We start from the raw sequence: 23,025 nt of genomic DNA, 5'->3' as shown, positions 1-23,025 counted from the left end.
AAAGCGTCTCCTAAATGACTAAATGTAAAATGTAAATGTAGCCACCGCTCACAACCATTTTGATAAATGCCAAGTTTTGCATGGAAATGACTGTATGCACTGTTTTCTGTCGTACGTTCGTTTAAAAAATGAGGCCCACTAAGTGCATTGTCAAATTATTAATTTAAATCTTAGTACATAGCCTTGTAGTTTAAGACACTTAGGCCCAAATTTACTAACAGCTTGCGCCAGCGCAAACCCTGTTTTAGTGTTAAAAAACAACTGTCAGTATTTACTAAAGACACGCAGTGCAAAATTAGCGCTGAAAAGGCATGGACTGAGTTGTTTTTGCGGCTAACCTTATTGCATATGCATTTGTAGGAGTTTCCCCACACCATAATCCCACACCATAATCCCCCCTCCACCAAACTTTACCCTTGGCACAATGCAAGGCAAGTACCGTTCTCCTAGCAACTGCCAAACCCAGACTTGTCCATCGGATTGCCAGACAGAAAAGCATGATTTGTCACTCCAGAGAACACGTCTCCACTGCTCTAGAGTCCAGTGGCAGCTTGCTTTACACCACTGCATCCGATTGCACTTGGTGATGTAAGGCTTGGATGCAGCTGCTCGGCCATGGAATCCCATTCCATGAAGCTCTCTACGCACGGTTCTTGAGCTAATCTGAAGGCCACACAAAGTTTGGAGGTCTGTAGCTATTAACTCAGCATGCTCTGACCCTGCTTTGTGATTTTACGTGGCCTACCACTTCATGGCTGAGTTGCTGTTGTTCCCAGTTGCTTCCACTAACAGTTGACCGTGGAATATTTAGTAGTGAGGAAATTTCAGGAATGGACTTATTGCATAGGTGGCAACCTATCATGGTGGCAACCTATTGTGCTTGAATTCACTGAGCTCTTGAGAGCGAAACATTCTTTCACAAATGTTTGTAGAAGAAGTCTGCATGAATAGGTGCTTGATTTTATCCACCTTTGGCCATGGAGGTGATTGGAACACCTGAATTCAATGATTTGAAGGGGTGTCCCAATACTTAAAACAGTTACATTTATGCTGGTTATCATAAAAATAGTTGTCTGTTTGAGCATCCTGCCTGACCCAACACAGCAGTGTTGGCTCAACCAATGGTGTGTGAGTTTGAGGCGTAACTATCTGTTTGCTAACCCGAGGCAGATGGGGTAGTGTTTGGGAAAACATTGTGAAAACAGTATTTTTTTTTTTTTTTTGCATACTTTCATTTGATGATGCTAGTGCTGCAGAAATGATACACTTTGAGCTTTAATATCAGGCCCCAGGATGGTTGTGCTTTACTCTATGTGAGCATCATAACAGTTCTTCATCATAAAATGTTCCTCTGACTGATATTGGAGCAAACAATTTGAAATAGTGTGGTGAAGTCTGCTTTAAACTTTACGTCTCAGTGTTTCGGTCTCCAGAGCCCTCATGCAGAAGCTCTTCTTTCAGGTATCTCATTTCTTATCCTTAGGATGAACTCGCTTTGGCAGAAAGCATCCACAGTAAACACACTTTGATGAATGTTTTAAGAGGTCTAGAGATTAAATGAATGTTTCAGCTTTGCCATTTTTTCACTCCCTTTCATCCCTCTATGTCCTCAGGGTTGTAGTGAACAGCACATTCTAGGGACCAGTTTATGGCCGGGCCCCTCTCTGTCCATAACAGTGGACAAAGGTTTGCTACATTTTGATTGGATCTTGGTGGACTAACACAAACAAACTGTCCAACACCATCAGATAAAGATGTAAGGACAACATCCAGACTTCTCTTAGAGTGCAAGAAGAAGACCTCTTGTACCAAGCCTGGGAAGGACAGGACTTCTCATTGGTCCACAGGCAGTTACTACCCTTCACCCATCTAGACACTACTTCCTAAGGTTGGCCAGAGACTGCCATAAAAATTCCTCGGGACCTTAGCAGCAATGGGTGAAACAAAGAGAGATCACAAAGATCCATCCAAATCCATTCAAAACTATGTTTGAAAACCTTAGAACTGATGCAAACTACACATCCATTTCATACTTATTCACAGAAATAAGTATTCTCAGTGACAGCCATTTGTAGTGCAACATCTGATACAAATACAGCTGTTAATGTACAATTGAATGACAGTTCAATCTTTTTCCATCATGTTTAGTCTCTATTTGTTTAGAATATTGCCAAAGGTATTCTGGTGGTGGTTTGGAAAGTGAGAAATGCGTTGGTAAACTTTAAAGACACTGTAAAGACTTCCAACTTTGTGCTTAATGCAAATGAGTTCCACAGGAGAAAGAAGGGTGGGTCACACTCTGTGTGTCCCCTCTGATGCCAGCAGCCAATCACAGCTGTAAGGACCTTAGGTCATTTGTTAGCTCAATTAAGTATAAAGAATTAAGTTACAGGGAATAAGAATCGAATCAACTGTAATTGATTCACTGTAAATGATTCAGAATTAATATTTAACACTTCATCAATTATTCGTCCAGTGAAAAATTGAGGTTAAAGTATTCTACCAATTCTGGATAAAATATTATTCTGTGGCCAACAGTAACAATATTTTATTATGATTATTATAAGCAAGAGGTAACTTGATCTTTTAAGTTTAAGGCAGTAATTTGACACACAGCACAAGAAACTCGTATATGTGAAAATCAAAACAAGCTTTATTGACTACTTCTAATGATTACAGGAAACTAAGGCTAAACACACACACACATTCATACGCACACACACACACACACACATTCACGGAGTTGATATGAGTTATGAAGAAAGTCCCAAATACTAACTAAACATCGCAACCTGAGGAAAATCACAAAAGCAGAGCTTTTGCTTGATTCTTTAGGTTTAAAGGAGTTTCACCAGTTTCCAGCAAGAGAGAGAAGTTTGCTTGTACCTGCGTTTGCTCTGACAGCTGAGGTAATCGGGTTGTTCTGCGACTCGCGTGCAGCGGAGTCCCGTTCTGGATTGGCTGTCTTTCAGGTGACGTCTTCTCGGGAAAGCCCTTCGTGGGTTGCGTGGAAGCTTTAAAGTTGTTGCCGGCTGGTGAAACGCGCTGTTCTGAGCAGTTTTCTTCTTTGGAGACTTTGGTCAGATATTTCACGGAGTGTTTTGGAGTCTGGATGTGACGGCTGTTGAATGGTCAGCTGCGCGGCTCGTGGTTGAAGTCGGCGACTGTTAGATGGAAAATCAGCCCCGGTCAGTCAGTTCTCAGCTTCTTCTTTTCAGCATGACCCAAGCGACTTTTCAGCCGTGGTCAAAGTAGCGGTGCTTCGGCTACTGGGTTTCAACGACTGTGCTTCAGTCCGACTTCTGACCGATTTCTGACCGATTTCTGACCACTAGCTATTGGGAAAGCATAGTTTTAAAGGAGGAAGTTAGCTCCATCCCCCGATGTGTTTCTCCAATGAGACGTTGCTACGGAACTTAGACACGCCCCGTCTATTGTCCATTGATTGTGATGTCCGTGGAACATTATCATGTTTATCAGTAACTTCATAAAGTTTCCTAATATTTCTCTGGTACCAAATTTCAATATTTCATTCACACAGAATTACAGAGAATTATAAATTCTGCATTTAGAACTCAAACATGACACACTTCTTATACACATATTACTAGACTGACCTAATTAAAACAATGATTACAATAATGCATTTGAAGAAAACCCACATATTGAATACATTGAATAGACATGTTAGTAATTACATCATGGCATGTATTATTCTGTATATAGTTTAAAATAATCTCTTAATGATGGTCCATTTGAAATTCAAGATTGAGTCTGTAAGCATAAAGTCATTGAACAGCGACCGGAGTCACAAGTGACCGGGTCAAAAGGGATTGCTCCACACAAAGGAGGTATAGATAGGACATATTCGTCTTTAAATCCATTGATGGGTGTTTTCCTGTTCCGTCCAATAATACAAGAGGGTTTTGTGAGAGAGTCAATAGATTTAATGTGATCAGACCCTCGTGATAGGTTCTGATTAGTTTATTGCTGATGAGCTAAGAAGTCCTTTAGACAGAGTCCTTTGTTAAAAGAAGTCGTGTCATCACTTCTGTTAAGGCTAGGTTTTTCCTGTCAGGAAATGGATCTTTTGGACCAAATGAAGCTTTGTTCAATCATGCCTCTGGCTGATAAAGCCATTTGGTAACGTCTGTCGAACGAGTCCCTACACAGCACTCGAATGGAGAAGCGCCAAAATGCAATCTCCTCCTCATCGGAAAGGGATAAAGGTACCCTTTCTACAGACACTCCTTGTTCTGAGTCTGCCCTTGAAAGGGGGAAGACGTAACAGATATAGCGTTCTGAGTCCCGGCTTGCGAAGCTGAGACACAACAGATACATCGTTCTGAGTCTGCCCTGCGAAGGGAGAAGACATAACAGATATACCGTTCTGAGCCTCTGGTCCATCCAGAAGAGACAACAACAGATCCCGTGATCTGAGCCTACAGCTTGTGAGGCAGCAACAGAGACGACCACATCCTGAGCCTCTAGCCTGCGAGGAAAGAGACATTGACAATTCAGAGTTTCCGTCCAGCGAGACAGTAACGACATCTGCAACAAGGTTAAGCTCAGGAGAGCAAACCTTCACTTCAAGGTAACTTCGTCTGCGTGTTCCAGATTGTAAAGGACCTTCTGCACCTACACCAGGGCCTCATCTGCGTGTTCCAGATTTTAGGACCCTTTGGTGCTCCAAGAGATCAGCATCCGACAGAGCTTCGTGTTCAAGACTGTTGAAACAGATTCTGGCTCCTCTCCCCACTGCATCGTCACCCAGCACAACCGGTGGAAGACATCACCGTCATCGGACTCGACCGAGTGGAATGTAAATATCACTTAACCAAACCTCTTTCTAGAGACCTCGGCATTGTTGTATATTATCAGTATATAATTTCCTAATTTCCATTAGATGTAATATAGCTGATGTTAGTTAATAACAAATAATCTTTTGTTTATTTGTTTGGTGCATAATAAGGATCTCCACCTTATTATTTTCAGAGAAACAGTTTATCTTTCCATAAGATAGCGTAACTCTTCCATAGCCACACCCAACTTAATCACTTGTATTCTATGTAGCTTATGCACTTTATTCCTTTATCATTCATAGTATTCATTTAGTAGTTGTGTTAGTTATTCTTGTTTATCTTTTTGTTAATAAAATGTATTTTATTACACTTGTGTCTTCCTTGTGCTGATAATACAGAAGGGGTTCTACAAGTTAGCAATATCACCAATCTTTCAGATAAATCAGCTGACCACTTTACATTAATTCTAAATGAATGAAAGCCCCTTTTGGGAGTGTTCTCATACTGCCAAGGTAACAGACCTTGACTGGTGCCCTGAACTAGGGAAAAAGGGGAAAGTGGTCGTCTGATGTACTCATAACCACACCTTGAGAGACGTGTGATCCAAAAATCACAACGTCAGCGGTGACTTGAGTACCAATCCCTATTTTACTTCACGTCCTTGGATGGACAAAGTAAAAATCACTACAGGGTCTAAATATTCCATTCTATTAAAATTTTGACTTGTCTTCCTCCTCTTCTCTGTGATTTTCCTATATCATGACCTTTCTTTGTCTAGGGCTTTTCACACTTGAAATAATTAACCCTGGGCCATCCTAAACCTCGGGTAAATGGAATCCTGGGTTATCTTGCTTTCTGGTTTCACACTGCTCATTATTTATCCGGGGTTAACAGTTAATCCTGGGTTTTCATAAACTGACGTTGCACACTGTACATTATTAAAATCTGGGTTAACATCCTTATTTTCATATTTGCTGTGTCAGTGTCATTGATTGGACAAAAGCTATAGCGATATTAGCTCAAAGGGGAAATATTAATAATTATTCATAACTCATTATGATTACTAATTATGATTAATTATGAATGTTTGAATCAGTTAATCAGATAAACTTGATGTAGCTATGTTAAAATTGCAATCAATAAATCAGTTCATCCTGTGAACACTCAGAATCGATTATTAATTAATTCTAAGAGAATGGTATTTTTCATGGCTACAGAAAAATTATTCTTTCTTAGCATTTGCAGTGCTTAGAGCTGTAATAAAATCTGATCAATTAAGAGCCAATTTATTCACAGACGGGGAGACAGAATCAAATATATTGTGCAAAAGTTTTAACTAAATCATGAACATAACTAAACTTGACAAACACATACATACACACACATCACTAGTGTTAATTTTGACAGCAAATTTTGATTTAGTTTTACTCATAGTCTTTTGACTAAAATGCCATTTAGTTTTAGTCATATTTTAGTCATCAGAAATAGTTTCAGTTTTAGTCTAGTTTTAGTTGACTAAAACCTTATGATATTTAGTCGACTAAAATCTAATTTAGTTAAATTGTAATGCATTTCTCTAACAAAACACAGATCCTATACACTGATATAGGTACACCTGATATTCCCCAAACTGTTTATGTTCACCCAACTGTACTTTGCTCACCAAAGCGGATGGTTTTTGACCGTTCAAGTGCAAAAAGACACAAAAGAGCAAAATTCAGTACTTTTCAGGGATTGACACACTTATCATTGAGGTACTATAGTTTTTATTTAAAATTTTTATTAGATTTGATTTTTAGTTTTTCTGCTTTCATTGTAATTTTAGTTAAAAGTTTTATTATTTTTTTTGTGTGTTCATGTCTTTTAGTTTTTGCTTTTAAATGTCTAAGTTTTTATTTCTGTTTGTTATTTTAATACCTCAGGTTAAGCTAAAGCTTAGAAACTAAATAAAATGTTTACTTTTATATATATATATATATATATATATATATATATATATATATATATATATATATATATATATATATATTTTTTTTTATTATTTCAGTTAACATTTATTTAAAGCAATGAAGATTTCTTTGGTTTTAAGTTTAACTATAATAACCCTTATACTTGTAAAATATATTGAATAATGTGTCAAATAATATTCTTAGTCTCTCCTTCCTGTGACAGAAGATACAGTAGTTTAATTAAATAGAAATTAAATTAAATACAGTTTATTGTGTAAACAAAATAACAATAATGACCAGGAAAAAATAATAATTACAAACCATCCCGAAATACACATGACTCTTACTCTGAAATGTCTGCAGTCTGCACTGTAGCCTGTAGCAGGCTGCTCATGAGGGTGATAAAATATGCATTCTTACAACCGTCTAAAACATACTACCATATAAACATTGTGTTGTAAACATTGTCATAATTCATCAACATTAGCTTATAAGCAATCACTTGGCATAAATGTGCGCTATTCATTAATTGCGAAGCAGTCTGAAGTGCTGCCGCACGAGCCTGTAGAGCGCGCAACAGTGCCACTTTTCCCGCAGTTAGATCAGCACGTTACACTTCAAATGTGCACATCTTCCACACAGGACAGCAGTCTTAACTGGATATCTTCCCAAATCGTCCCTCTCTATCATTTTCGTCTCGTTTTTTATTCGTCATTCAAAACGCATTTTTATTTAGTCATCGTTTCGTTTTCGTCCGTGAAAAAATGACGTTGACACAAATTATGACAAAAATTATTTGTCAACAAAATTAACACCGCACGTCACGCATAAATGGGTAAAATGATAAATGATAGTGAAAGCAGAAGTGGGAAACAGGAGGAGCTATGAAGAAACCAAAAACCAGGAATGAATCAAAAGTATTCATCATAAAACTCCTTTGTTAACAAAGAAGGTTCACAATTTTAACTAACAGCAGCAATTTAGTATGTCATATGATACTTGCATTAGGCCTCTTCCTTTTTGAAGAGCATCCTAAATATACCGTTGCAGTAGAAAGTCCTGAGGGTTCAGTCCAATGGTGCCGAAGTTGCACTTGATATCTTCTGCGTTGAATGAAGAAGTGATAACAAACTTGCATGGTTAGTTTGAATCTTAGTTGGAAAGAGTCCTTTTCTCTCCCAGTTAAGCACATGGCTGGGGTGCAGGGCAGGCTTGCAGGCCTAGGCAGAACCCCCCACTGATGCAGTTTTGGTCAGATCAACAAGAGAGAGAGAGAGAGAGAGAGGGAGTAGCATTGTGCACTGGCTTTTAATCTCTGGTCAAAGTCACACCTCTTAGGGTTGACCTGACCAATGAGAAGGTTGAATTTCCGGGCGACAACATTCCTCCTGTCGGGGCTTTTACATCCAAACATGATTAAACTGGCTGAGTTGTTGAAGAAGAACTATTAAAGATTCTTGTAATACTGATGTGTTAGACAGGTATCGACATATCGTATACACAAGCATTTAAATCTTCTCAATACGAACCCATAGACACTAAACATGGCATAATTGAAGTTACATTAAATGTATCATAAAACATGTGAATACAATACTGAGTACAATACACCAAACAGTAATAATAGATACCATTTCCTGGGGATATGCATGTTAATTTATAGAACAGTCTGTCTATAAATTAAGGCAGGAAGCTCTGTTTTCAGGCTTTGTGTGCCTTTTCTGTGGGCCTGACACAAAATGACTTTTGGATGCAGAGTTCTGCATAGCTGCATAGTTTCGAATCATAAAAGTCTTATCTGATCGTGTCCAAGAGGCCCTTGCACAGACTGGTCTTCTTGGGGGATTGGGACAGAGTGAGTTTTAAAGATTATTTTTTTCAATATGACAAATAATTGTCTGATTTGTCTCAGTCGTTACAAACGCTGCATGTGATATGGTTACATAAAGGCTCTAACATTGTGCATTTTCCATCGCTGTTTGACATTTTTCCCCTCAAACGCTGAAACGACTGTTTATTTACAACATGTTGTGTTTCCATGACTGTCCAAAGCACATAAATATGAAGCATGCTATTGGTTGTTGGTTGCTAAGCATCTAGCCATAACATTCTAACACTGTATCGTTTCACACTACACATTTGGCACCGCAATGCAGAGTTAACGCCGCAAAAGCGGTGCTAACCCTAATAACTCATAACTCTGTGTAAAAAGTGGTGCTAAATTACTCTTCTAAAATACAAGTGTGAAACGTTCCTTTACCCGGGGTTAAAAGCAATGTTTAGAATGACAATAAGAAGGGGTTAAGTACAGTGTGTGTGTTTTTTGTACTGCATTTAATCCTTTTTTCTTCTGCTTATTTCTCAGGCCAGTCAGCTCGGTGTGTACAAAGCTTTTGTGGACAACTATAAAGTCGCAGTGGAGACTGCAGAGAAATGCAGCCAGGCCAACAGCCAATTTCAGAAGATTTCTGAGGTGAGTTCATCTACTTCCGACCACCCAGCGCTACAGGGCCTGATCATTACTGTCTGCAGTACATACTTCTCTCAGGTGGAGCTAATGTTTAAAATAGTCAGGAATTGGCTGTTGACCAGTCATTGATCAGTATTAAATATCCTGAAATGTATATTAAAATTTAAAATCTTGAATATTGAAATGTGAAATAATGCAAAAAATTAATGAAAGATCACTTTTAAATATGAAACTAAAACTGCCAGTAAGTGGTGGCAACTTGCAGTCTTAGTCAGCGGATTTGTGCAAAAGGCTGATTCATTCAGTAATAAAACCTTACGCACAATGGTTCTTCTGTGGATTTGTTTGCAACTATTTTTGTTAGCAAAATAGATAAAAACAGACAATGTTTACTAAAATGCAGTTGTCTAAAATATAAGTAATTTAAGCCAGTAACTTAATGCCCACTACTATCTGTGGGCATGCACACCCAGCAGTCTACACTGGCTGAATGGGCGAATGAAACCACTAAGGTTCAATGGTCAGGAAGGTGGTGCAGCAATGCACTGTGGAGTGCATAGGATAGGCTGAAGAAGGCCTTGCCATCCACTGCAGCCAAAAAAGCTACCAGTCTTAACGCTTGGTTTTGCCACTGGACATCAACTTCAATGGCCGAGAGGACGGGGTTGCTCCAGCCCTACAGCTTCTCCACCAAAATCTCTTTCTCACACAGGTCTTGTGCAGATATATTCTTCACATTCTTGTTTCCTCAATTGATTCAAGCCCTGTGGCAATGGGGAATGAGCGACAGTTGGCGTTTACCACTGGCAGTCGTAGCTTTGATCCTACATGCAGACTGCCTGGTCACTCCTCTTTACATTCAGTGCAACAGGGAAGTTCGGCAGCATCCCAGGCGACTGAGCAGACCTTTTTAAGGACACCACTACTTACCCAGATCATGAGGGGACTGAAAAAGGTGTCACAAATATAAATAAAACTGGCTAGCAAGCAGCGACTGGCAGTTTAGGCTACAACTTTTTCTGAAAGGGGGCAGTGGAGAACAAGGATAGAATCCACGTGGCTGGCTTTGTCATCCGGACCAAGTTCCTTCACCTGCTCCCTGTTCATCACAGTCATCAGCGTCATCTGACCATTATCAAAGAAGTGAAAGAAATAGTCTATGAAAACCTTGACTTCATTGTGAAGTCCACACCAATGAGTAACAAATTAATAATACTTGGCGACTTTAAATCGAGATTCGGAGATGATCACAGCAGCTAGGATGGTGTGTTGGGCTCTCACAGACTTTGCAAGATGAATGGCAATGGATTATTGCTTCTGACACTGTGTGCAAAAAATGACCTCACAAACACCAACACCCTCTTCAAAATGGCCAACAAATATAGGACATCATGGATGCATCCTAGATCCAAGCAGTGGCATCTTATTGACTATGTCCTTACGTGCACAACGTCTGTATTTTTAAAAAAAAACATGCAGAGAGGAGCAGAGTGTTGGACAGACCACAGATTGACCAGGTCCTCATTCTACCTTCACATTGCTCCATTGCATTGAAAGAAGCCATCAAAAAACTGCCTACTGACTGGAGACCCAGCTGAGAAGTGGAACCAGTTCAAGCAGATGATGAGTAGCCTAAGTCAGCAAAAGAGAACCTTGGCCTAAAGCCGGGTGCACACTGTGCGATTTATAACAGTCCTTTACAATTGTTGCTTGTCAGACTGTACGAACATGATCCTCATGTCACACTGTGGGATCTCAGCCGTCATTTATGTCAGACTATACAACAGTCAGAATGTGTTAAAAACGGATGCACACATGAAAACTCGTCTGGAGTTTTACATCATCAACCCACACGTTCGGTGAGTGTGAGCTGCATTACACATGGGACTGAAATGCTGGCTAACAAAGACATCTCTAGCATTAATTTTGATCACGGCTTGTCTTGAAAGACAATTTGACGTTTATCGTAGGAGAAGTCACACTGCAGGACTGTGCGATAAATCTTCTGATCCTGCCAGAATTTCATCGGAGGTAAAAAAAAAAAAAAAATGATCGCAACGGTCTTTAATTGGCTGTCGGTTAACATGTCAAACTACAGATTTTAGCCTAGGATTACAGGAGTTTTTTAAGATTCTCAAAATTTGTCTCAGACAACCAAATTGTGGCCAAAATCACACAGTGTGAAACTGGCTTAAAGGAGAGAGTTCACCAATACTGGTTCAACAAGAATGACAAAAGGATCAGCAGACTGTTGAAGCAAAAACACAAGACATATGTTGAGTGGCAAAATTACCTCAACTCAATGAAAGATTGCTTCAAACACCTACAGAGAAAGACCCAGATGGTGGGACCGTAAGGCTGAAAAAGTCCAAAGATTTGTGGACTCATGCAATTCCAAGAAATTCTTTAGTGCACTGAAGGAGGACTACGCTCTTCAGACCAAGCATCATATTATTTCTCTCTGAGGATGGTAACATCCTTCTGAAAGACAAGGCAAACTTAATAAATTGATGGAGAGAACATTTTTCTGATTTGCTCAACAGGCCCCCTAAAGTTGACCCCTCAGCTTTGAATTCCATCCCACAGAAGCCTACTCTGAATGACCTTGACCTCCCTTCAATCAATCAAGCAGACTAGCAGTAGCAAAGCGGCTGGTATGGATGGCATCCCTGCTGAGCTTTTCAAAGTGACATCTTAACCAACATCTGGGATGAGAAAATCATACCACAAGAATTCAAAGATGTCATAGTGGGAACAATCTTTAAGAATAAGGGCAGCAATGTTGTGGATATTCACATCTAGTTATCATCATCAGCTTGATGCATTTACTCATAAACACACATACACAATCAGCCTTCTGCATCACATTTCTCTTCATTATTTCATACAGGAAGTATTCGTCACATTCTGCTGTCTGAGCCAGACGTGAGCATTGTATATGTGTGTAATTGTGCTGGTGTGTACTTATAGGCATCTTGTCTGTTGACAGAATCTGAAAGTTAAAGGTCCTAAAGAATCCAAGGACTGCACCACAACCGCCACCATGGAGGGTAAGAACATATTTGTTGATCTGTAATATGTGTGAGACATGCCTGAGTGAACCGTATTTACAGTATGTGAAAGCCTGAATCTGTTTTTATGTGATCTGATATGTTGATTGATGGTTCACTGCGGTAGTGAATGGTTATGTTTGAATGAGTAAGCTGTGAGGAGTGTCCCTTTAAGAATGAGTTCAGCTCTCCATCTTTCTACTTGTGTATGCAGCATCCACAACTCAAGTGTGTGTGTGAGGAAGAGTGCATGCTTGCTCATTCTGAGTGTTTTGGAGTGTGGGAGAGCAGGAGTGTATGAGTCTCTCTCTCTCTGTCTCTCTCTCTCTCTCTCGCTGTCTTGGTCGTGTTTGTGAGGGACGGATAAAAGGGGCTGCAGAATGAGAAGGAAGTAGTGAGAGAGCATTTAGAGAAGACTGCAGGATCAGTGGAAGTTTGTCATGGAGATTCTTCTAGTTCTCCGGCTGTGCTGTAACTGCACTTATGGTAAATGTATTGCATTTTAATGCTTTGACAAGCTGATGATCTGGATGACTCTCAATTCTTGATTGTTGTGTGGTTTGGTTTGTGATTTTTGTTTTAATTGAGTCCATGCTTTCTGATCAGAATATTAAACTGTTTTAGAGCTTAATTCTGCTGGAGAATAATATCCAGTTTCAGTGCAGCAGGATGTCTGGTAATCGTGCATGTGCTTTGTTATTTGGAGCCTTTACATTCTACAAAAGTTCTTTATTGTGGAAAAAGGGTCTTTAGATCAGATTATTAAAATATTCTTTCATACTAAGAGAAAAGTTTTTCTTAAAAGATCTGCTCACTGAAAGGTTCTTTGGGGAACCCAAATTGGTTCTTCTGTGACATTGCTGTGAAAACCCCCTTTTGGAACCTTTATTTTTAAGAACTTTGAAAGACCTCAAGAACAATAGCAATTATAAAACAGATATTTCCGATTCTGATTTCTTATTGGTCAATATAGCATTCCAGTCATGCTGAAATACACAGTATATTAACATATAAACACACTTTCGCATAGCTGCTGTATAACATACTGTATGACTGCACAGGATGCATGGAGATCAACTAGGACTGGGCAATATGGCAAAAAAATATGATCACAATATTTTTTTTCCCCATATTGATCAATATTGATATTTATCACAATATATAATTTGGTAATGCTGCCAGATTGAAGAGTATCCTGACAATGACTGAAGCCTTTAGTGTTCATTAATTAAATTTTAGAATAGCCTATATTTAATTAACAAAAATAAAATAACATAACGTAAACTTTTAACTATGTAAACATGCTTTTTTGTTAGGTTTCCTTGTGACTTATTAAAATAGTGGCAACAAACTTTAAATATTTTTAGAGGTACAAACTATACAAAAAAAGTTTATTGTTAGATAAAATAAATTATGCACTGGTTTTACGTCTATGAAATGGTTTAGATGAGAAAAGTTTAGATAGAAAAGTCCAGTCATTATGCTACACAGTCTAACATGGGACTGCATTATCATACTCTCAGTGTTGTCACTGGGGATGGTACCTTTTTAGGTCATGGAAAAAGTTTGCTGCGTTTCATGCCTTGGTTGGAACCAACCATTCCACTGGGGTACTTTTACATTGTTTTTCTACATGCACTAGATGGATGTGTTTGACCATTGTGCTTTGCAACATCATCAACATAAATTTTATCGCTAGCCTATCTCTATCTGATATCGTTTATCGCCCAGCCCTGAGATCAGCTATTTACCTTTGTTGACATATCAGGGACTATATTGCCAGAGGAAGGATGGCCCATTCACACCAAGAACGATAAATATAAAGGTAACTATACCAATGGACCTTAGTCAGGGTAGCACTATGTTGATCTTTTGACAGGAATGAAAATGAGGCTGTGAAGGATAGAATTTTGGTGCGTTCAATGGATTGTAGTGTTTTTTTTTGTTTTTTGAACAATGTACCTGTTATTCAGCTGATGAAACATATTTCTGGAAAAAATAACCTTTTGGCATTACACTCCATGAAATAATTTTAAATGTGAAAATGACATCATCTAGGACGCTTATACAGTGTGTGCCATTGTAAATGCTATAAGTCTATCACTCACAGTCTCGTTTTCATCCATGTTAAATTCAATATGCCGTCTAATCTGACTAAGATCTATAACTACTGTATATTAGCTTTCACGCAAACACTCTATATCATTGTTTATTATAATCACTTGCTGTAGTTGTATTGTCTGCTACTTTAAATACTTGAGCCCTTTAAAGCAGGATGGATTCTGATTGGCTGTCAATGTTTTTATCATTCATCACCTGGAAAAAATTTATGTGAAAGTGATTCCAACGATAATGTTTCTCTGTGCTGTCATAGTTGTAGTGTAGACTCTCCTATTAACATTATCATTATTATTTTTTTTCCCCCTGGTGTGAATGGACCTTTAATATATAAGCTTAAAATAATGTTTTAAAATTGATGTTTCAGTATTTTCAGTATGTGTTTTTCCTAATAATGCTCTTTAGCTATTACTGTATTCATAATATAGCACAAAATATATACAAAGACATATTGTTTTTTGTATTTATCATACTAGTATGATAAATAATTTGTGTTGGGTCACCACTTGATTTCCATGTAATCAAGGTGTAAAACCAGGTGAGCACCCATGTATTATAGAGCAAGTGTGTCTGTGTCTTGCTGTAAAGGAGAGCATCCATTCAAATCCGTTCACATGTGTTTGTCTTCATGCATTTACTCCTTTGAAGTACCTCCTTCCACCTCAAGGTGACTGGAGGATTATCTCCCACAATGCACCAGCTGCAGTCACCAGATTGATAGATGATAAACAGATAAAGGTAGACTCTCAAACGCACATGTTGTGGAGAGAAGAATAACAATATAGAAAGATTTGAATGAACATCGAAGAATTGATCAAAATGTGCTCTTTTTCTCTCATGCAATCAAATTTTTAGCTGTCAGATTATAGACATTCAAATGTAATCAGCCCCCTCATGAGTTCAGCCAAAACTGAATCAGGTTGGAGAAGGGATGAAATTAAACTGTGAGAAAAGTGTGACACTCAATGGGTACACACTAGGGATGCACCAAAATGTCGGCCGCCAAAAATTATCGGTCGAAAAATGGCATTTTCTGTGTTTGGCCGAAGAGAAAAAAAGATTATTAGGGATGCACGATATATTGTCCACATATTGGCCGATAAATGGTAATTTTTAATGTTATCATTATCCATCCGATAAGAAAATTTAGCCGATATATTAAAACCGATAATGGATTATTTCCTTTAGCTGAAGACATCGTTAAAACAGTCAACGTGTCTGCAGTGGTTCAACTTCAATTTTATGAAGTGACGAGAATACTTTTTGTGCTGAACAAAAATAAAGACTTTATTCAACAATATCTTCTCTTCTGTGTCATTCTCATACATTGTTTACGTCCAGCGCTTTCAGGTTCTATGTCAGAACGCTGACTCATTATTGGCCGGCTCTTGTGTCAGCATCACACACATTCGTCGTGCTGCTCACGTGTGCAGCTTTGACCAATACTGAGCCGGCATTCGGATGTAAACTCGGAAGACTTCACTGTGCTTACTGCGGCAACTGCGTAAGGATAATGACAGGAAAGAGAAGAGATTGTTGAATAAATTCGTTATTTCCCCCCAGTCGTTATTTACCCCCAATCCCCCACCCCAGTAATTCACACCCTGGGTATAACCATGCTGGGCAACGCTGGTAAAATGACGCTACCTCTCGTTCACTGATCCACTCCAAGCTACACTCTGCTCACATGCTCTGATAATAAAAGTTTTGTAGGACTATACATTATTTGGATAATTGGTAAAAAAAAAAAAAAAAAAAAAAAAAAAAAATCTGTTAAAGGTGCCCTAGAATCAAAAATTGAATTTACCTTGGCATAGTTGAATAACAAGAGTTCAGTACATGGAAAAGACATACATTGAGTTTCAAACTTCCTCCTCCTTATGTAAATCTCATTTGTTTAAAAGACCTCCGAAAAACAGGCGAATCTCAACATAACACCGACTGTTACGTAACAGTCGGGATCATTAATATGTACGCCCCCAATATTTGCATATGCCAGCTCATGTTCAAGGCATTAGACAAGGGCAGGCAGTATTAACGTCTGGATCTGTGCACAGCTGAATCATCAGATTAGGTAAGCAAGCAAGAACAATAGCAAAAAATGGCAGATGGAGTGATAATAACTGACATGATCCATGATTACATGATATTTTTAGTGATATTTGTAAATTGTCTTTCTAAATGTTTTGTTAGCATGTTGCTAATGTACTGTTAAATGTGGTTAAAGTTACCATCGTTTCTTACTGTATTCACGGAGACAAGAGAGCCGTCACTATTTTCATTTTTAAACACTCGCAGTCTGTATAATGCACAAACACAACTTCATTCTTTATAAATCTCTCCAACAGTGTGTAATGTTAGCCCGTTAGCCACGGAGCACTATCAAACTCATTCAGAATCAAATGTAAACATCCAAATAAATACTATACCAAGCGGCAACCTCCCCCAGTCTCTCGTGAAGCCAATACGGAAGTGACTTAAACTGCGATTCATCGACTGGCCGCTAGGGACAGGCTCCAAAAGAGAGCAGAATCTCATTGAGTCCCATGTTAAATTGGCCAAGTTTACAGCAGAAAAAAAAACATGTTTACAAGTTGGTTCAAATAGACCCTTTTCACAATGACGTCAGTTAACTTCCGCCTATCCGCAAAGCAGTGTATCAGTTGTTCCGTCTTACCTTCGCGCCGGCAACTTCTCGGGAAAATGCTTTAATAACTTTAAATGCGAACGGTTTATGTCAAGGATTTACACAGTCGGCTTCTTCTGGTAATGATATTTATTATTTCCTTTCTGTAACTGCCTTGGTTAGGGTTTCCACGAGCAGAAACTTTAGCAATGTTGTCATTGAATTGAGTTTTATCACAACGATTGTGTGTCCACACAAATCTGTTAGCCTATTTGGAATAACAAGAATATTGTCTTTAAAAAAATCTTTATTTTTAGAAATTGGTAGGCTATATGATAATGGATATTGTTCTTGTGAGATTTATTTACAAATAATGGACATCTGGAAGTAACACGTCCACATATAATACTCCGAAGAATTAATGGTGTGAAGATTTGAGATAATTTTACATCATACCAGTTTAAACTGAACTGCTGCAATATATTAAGATTGTATAATTTGTAAGAAGTGAATTGAAAATACAAAACGGAAGTAGCCTATGTGTTCATTTAATGTTATTCCCTGGAGAAATAATTTGATTTTGTTCATTTGCTGCTATAACAATGAGTAAGTTACTGTTGTAAATCCTCTGTATATTTTTGTATGCGACGATCTTGTTCTGCAATAAAGAGACGAATGACAATGTTTTTTTTACTATGGTAAAAATGCCATGTACATGAGTCAGTTTTTACAACATTAACAGTCTTCATGTAGAAATAGTATTATATTAAACACAATTTGTATTATTATGTATGCCATATTTATCGAAATAAAAGTATAAAAATAGACTTTGATATTTAAAAAGAATAAGCTTATGTTGATCTTCATTGTACATAGGCCTGTAGGCACTGAAATAAGTAGTGCATTAAGGTTTGAATGAATAGTTTTTTACTGCACGTAAATGTTGGAAACGTTTATTTCACAAATATATATAAACAGCTTCATCTGCAATAAAGATAGCAAAGTGCATGTATGGCTTCAGTACGTATTCAACTCCTCCGACTTTAAGCAGCAAATCGCACCGATCGGTAAGTTTGTTTGAGATCTGCGGCTGCCAAATACCTCACCTTGAATTTACATGAAATTGGGCGACCACAGTCATCCTTTAACCACATTTGTGGCATATGTACAAATATTGAGTGCACTTCATTCGAGTCGCGCTAGTATTCCACTATGCTGACGGAAGTGAGGATACACTGCTTCGAGTCCTAACGGAAGCTGTGTGACGTCATGTGAAAAGGGTCTATTGTGGTTTTGGTCTATACTGCTAATTTTGCCCTTCATGACAACTGTGAGGGGGGTGAATTTTTTTCTAACTCATTCTTTTAAATTATATTAAGCCTTAAAGTTCTGCATAATTAAGGGCGTGGTCACTTGAGTGACAGGTAGATGCCGCTGCTGTCTGTGAGCCGTCACTTTACCTCAGTTAATTCCAGCCGCTGAATTTGGCATCTCAGCCGTATTTGTGCTCGATTATTTTGTACAATTATTAAATATGGCTTGCTGCATAATATTCGAGACTGATGTGTGTCTGTGTAGATGTGCATGCATGCGGAAGAAACAGAACACATGTTGTTGGATCGTGGCATTGGCTAAAAGTTTTGTTTGTCAGATTTACTACAATGACAATGGCAGGAGGATATCAAAATCCGACAGCACTGCTTGGATATTATAACTAAAACTGCTGCACTATTTTGAAAAAATATACTTTGGACACGGGCTCATTTGTTTGTTAGATATGATCGTATACAGTTTTACAACATAAAAGCTGCTCAGATTGCATTAGCCTATTTCTTGAAGAACGATGACAGAGAGCAGATCATTCAGAAGAAATGTTATGCAAACAATGGATAATATATCAATATTTCATGGACAAAAAGTACTGTTTTTTGTTTTGCAATGGACATATTTTACCCAAGTGCCACAGATTGGATTCATCTCGCGATCTCTATTATAAAGGTATGAAGTCCCATTTTGATTTTCCATGTTGTTATTTGCACACCCAACACAAATTACTGGTGTTGGAGCATCTGTATCTTAAAAAAACACCGTAGATTGACAGTAAACCTTTAGAACTTTCTGATGATAAAACTTATTTTCATTAATAATTTAGATAGTATCTAGATAGATAGCTCCTTTGCTTGCTAACATGGTCACGTCGAGCTAGGCGGGCGTGGTTTCAGCAACCAGTCACATCAGCTCAAACCACCTCCCCACCTCTTTGCCCATTTTCAGTTATCCGGGAGTGACATGCGGTGACGCGCAGCTAAGATGGCCGCGGCCTCATTTACGCGTCAAAACCAGTGCCCAAGGAAGTCGACCGGAAGTTGAAGTCGGCCGCGTGCCGCCATCTTGTAGCAGAACTTCACTTGCATTAGCATCCCATTGACTCCCATTCATTTTGGCGTCACTTTGACAGCGAATAACTTTACATCTGAGGCGTTTAAAGACTCCATTTGTCCATTATTTATTTCTAAAGATACACGACAATGTATAAAGGGCTCCATTACCTTCTATGTTACATTATGGCCCCGTAGAAACAGTTTTTGTAAAAATAGGCTAACGATTGCGTCATAACCACTCGACTCTCTGTCGCACAGTAGAGAAATTACCGTACAGACAGGAGGAGAAGCTCGCAGGCAATAGTATGCATTAACTTAATATGGCGTACTGGCGTTACATTTAAAAATACTATACAAAATAATTAATCAGAATACTTACTCCTGCTCACTCACGCCAAAGAACTCCCTGCTCAAGCTCGCCGTCTCTGCAAGATTAACGATGGCAGTTTGCACGCACAGCTACTAGAAGATTTACATCTGTCAGGCAGGTTGCTGACGTCATCAAGCTTAGTTTGAGTCTGCGCGTCAGAAACGGAAGTGCTAAAAATCGCTAAAAATGGGCTTCACTTGTCTCAATTGAGTTCCAATGGGGTCTCTGTGTCCATTTCTTTTACTGTCTATGGTCAAAACTGCTGTTCAGAAATCTATGGGTGACATCACGGACACTACGTCCATATTTTTTTTACAGTCTATGTACTATACTCACATGATCCGAAGCATGCATGCAGTATGCATGATGAACATCTTGTAAAGATCCATTTGAGGGTTATATTAGCTGTGTGAATTTTGTAAATGCACTGTATTATAATCGAGAGCTCGGGGGGGGGCAGGGAGTGCGCGATTTAAAGGGGCTGCGCGCTGAATCGGTGCATAGTTAATGATGCCCCAAAATAGGCAGTAAAAAAAAAAAATAATTTAAAAAAATCTATGGGGTATTTTGAGCTGAAACTTCACAGACACATTCAGGGGACACCTTAGACTTATATTATATCTTGTAAAAACTAGTTCTAGGGCACCTTTAAATCTGTTTCTGTTTGTAGAACTGAATAAAGAATAATACATTGATATTTAATATTAATATTTTTTTTCCCAGGTTTTTTTTTTTTTTAATTATAAACACAAATAAGAGTTTAAACAGTGACAAAAAGCATGGAAAAATACAGTGTGTTCCAGTATTAATAAAACAAAATACAAAACACAAACAAAACAAAGAAAAACAAAACAAAACAAAACACACACACCTTAAACAAACAAACCACAGTCAGAATATAATGTCAGTTGTTCAAGCTGTTTATGACATTTGTAATACAACCATCATAAACAAAGTCTTACTCCAAACCCGCCAGGCCCGACTGTCCGAATGACTGAATGAGAAATTACTCTCATTAATATACTGAAAGAATGGACTCCACAACTTCCAAAACTTATTTGAACATTTCTTAAGGGAAAATTGTGTCTTTTCTAACTTAATAAAATTAAGTAGACAAGGATGGTACTGCGGGGCAAACTCCAAACAAAGCAGTGACAGCATTTGGTTCAATTCTTTCCCTTTTAATAAATGATAATGTTTCAAAAATATTGGTCCAATAATTATAAAGTGAAGGGCAAAGCCAAAACATGAATAAGGTTTGCTGGAGTTTGACAGCATGCTGGAGAAACACCTTTATACATCTTTGCCAATCTAGCTTTTGTATAATACACACGATGCACAACTTTGCACTGAATGAGTGAGTGTCTGGCACATATAGATGATCTATATACCCTGTTGAGGATCCTTTCCCAAAGTTCCTCTGATATTTCCTCCCCCACATCTTCTTGCCAGAGAGCCCTAATATTGTCTATAGATTCCAGACAAAGACTATGAATTTGAATGTAGATTTGTGAGATTAGACGTTTTATTGTACAAATGTACAGTAAAAAAAAACTATTCATTAATATATTTTCTGTCTAGTTTTAGTGTATTACTTTCAATAAAAGTGTGGTTATTTTATTTGGCTAGTTTTTATTAATTCTGTATCATTAAAATGATTAAATTTCATTGAAAAGTTAAATATTAATACAATTATACAAAAAAAAGCTAATTTAAAATAACAAATACATCATTTTTTAAATCATTTTCGGTTTCAGTTTTCAGCCAAGTGCATCCAGAAGTTTCGGTTTCAGCCCAGAATTTTCATTTCGGTTCATCCCTAGTACATACTGTTGTAATCATAAAGATTTGTGGTGTGCAATATTACATACATCAGCAAAAAAGAAATTTTACGTTATTTGTTTGTTTGTTAATTTCGTGTTTTGCTTTGCTTTTTGTTTTGTCCATTTATTTTCTTTTCTATTTTTTTTACTTCAGTATAAGGTTATATTTATTTTAAGACTTTTTGGAGGATGTAAGTGTGATCATGCTAATTAACCCTTATGCGGTCTTCGTTTGGGAAGTACACTCAGGGTCTTCGGGGTCTCCACAGACCCCAGGCAACAAAATGCAATTTTGTAACAAAATACTTGTTTTTTTAAAAACAAATGTAATTTTACTCTGTTTATTAATGTTTTTACTCCATGTTTGTACAGTTTTTGGAGTATTTATCATATTTTTTAAATTTATATAAAAAAAAAAAAAAAAAAAAAATGTAAATAGGTTTTTATACAAAAACAGCTTTTTATGTAAAATTCACTTTATAAAAGACCCACATTTCTAAATTTCATTCATGGGGATAACATGGATAATTTGACATGGTTTAGTGTAAGATTTTTGCCCATCTTTTGGAAAATGCAGTTTTAAAAGTAAAAAAACTATCATTTTTACCAGTAGATGGCTGCAGAGCTCCACTATATGCTATGTGCTATTTGACTGACTGAAAGACATCTTTTCATAAGTTTTTTTCAGTTGGATTCATATCTAAATATTATGAAATCACAATTATAACAATAAAGGGTACTTTTTGTCAAAGTTTAGTATTTTTTGTAATGAAAAAAAAAAAAAGTTTTTCAATATTGTTACATTATGATGAGACTCCACTGTGAAAATGGACAAAATTCATCCTCAAAATCAACATTTTGGAAAAATTATTTTTTTTCAGTACAAAAAATGCTAAACTTTGACAAAAAGTAATTTTTATTGTTATAATTGTGATTTCATAACATTTAGATATGAATCCAACAACAACAAAAAAACTTATGAAAAGATGTCTTTCAGTTAGTCAAATAACATAGCAAATAGTGGAGCTCTGCAGCCATCTACTGGTAAAAGTGATTTTTTTTTACTTTTAAAACTGCATTTTCCAAAAGATGGGCAAAAATCTTACACTAAACCATGTCAAATTATCCATGTTATCCCCATGAATGAAAGTTAGAAATGTGGGTCTTTTATAAAGTGAATTTTACATAAAAAGCTGTTTTTGTAAAAATATTTATTTATTTATTTATTTATTTATATACATTTAAAAGATATAAGAAATTAGGGGTGGGAATCGGAGGGTACCTCACAATACGATACGATCACGATAAATGGCTCACGATAACGATAATATCGCGAGTCAGCGATTCTGCGATAATCGATATATCGCTAGACAATCCTATAATGATACATCGCGATATTGGTCTTAATATGAAAACAAAATGCACGTGAAAAGGTT

At 37.5% G+C, this 23,025-nt stretch overlaps 1 protein-coding gene across 4 annotated transcripts in view; it reads left to right on the top strand.

Annotated features, from left to right (window-relative positions):
* abr (ABR activator of RhoGEF and GTPase) overlaps positions 1 to 23,025 on the top strand; it is a 343,069-nt gene that overhangs the window by 157,960 nt on the left and 162,084 nt on the right. For all 4 annotated transcript variants that reach the window (XM_048161871.1, XM_048161872.1, XM_048161873.1 and 1 more), the window contains 2 exons: positions 9,117 to 9,224; positions 12,211 to 12,271. In XM_048161871.1, coding sequence (XP_048017828.1) covers positions 9,117 to 9,224; positions 12,211 to 12,271 — 169 coding nt within the window. The remainder of the gene's footprint in view (positions 1 to 9,116; positions 9,225 to 12,210; positions 12,272 to 23,025) is intronic.

The sequence above is a fragment of the Megalobrama amblycephala genome, linkage group LG16, assembly GCF_018812025.1.
Source record: "Megalobrama amblycephala isolate DHTTF-2021 linkage group LG16, ASM1881202v1, whole genome shotgun sequence".
NCBI classification, from domain to species: domain Eukaryota; kingdom Metazoa; phylum Chordata; class Actinopteri; order Cypriniformes; family Xenocyprididae; genus Megalobrama; species Megalobrama amblycephala.
Note: the sequence above shows the minus strand (reverse complement) of the source record. Positions and strands in the feature narration are given on the sequence as shown.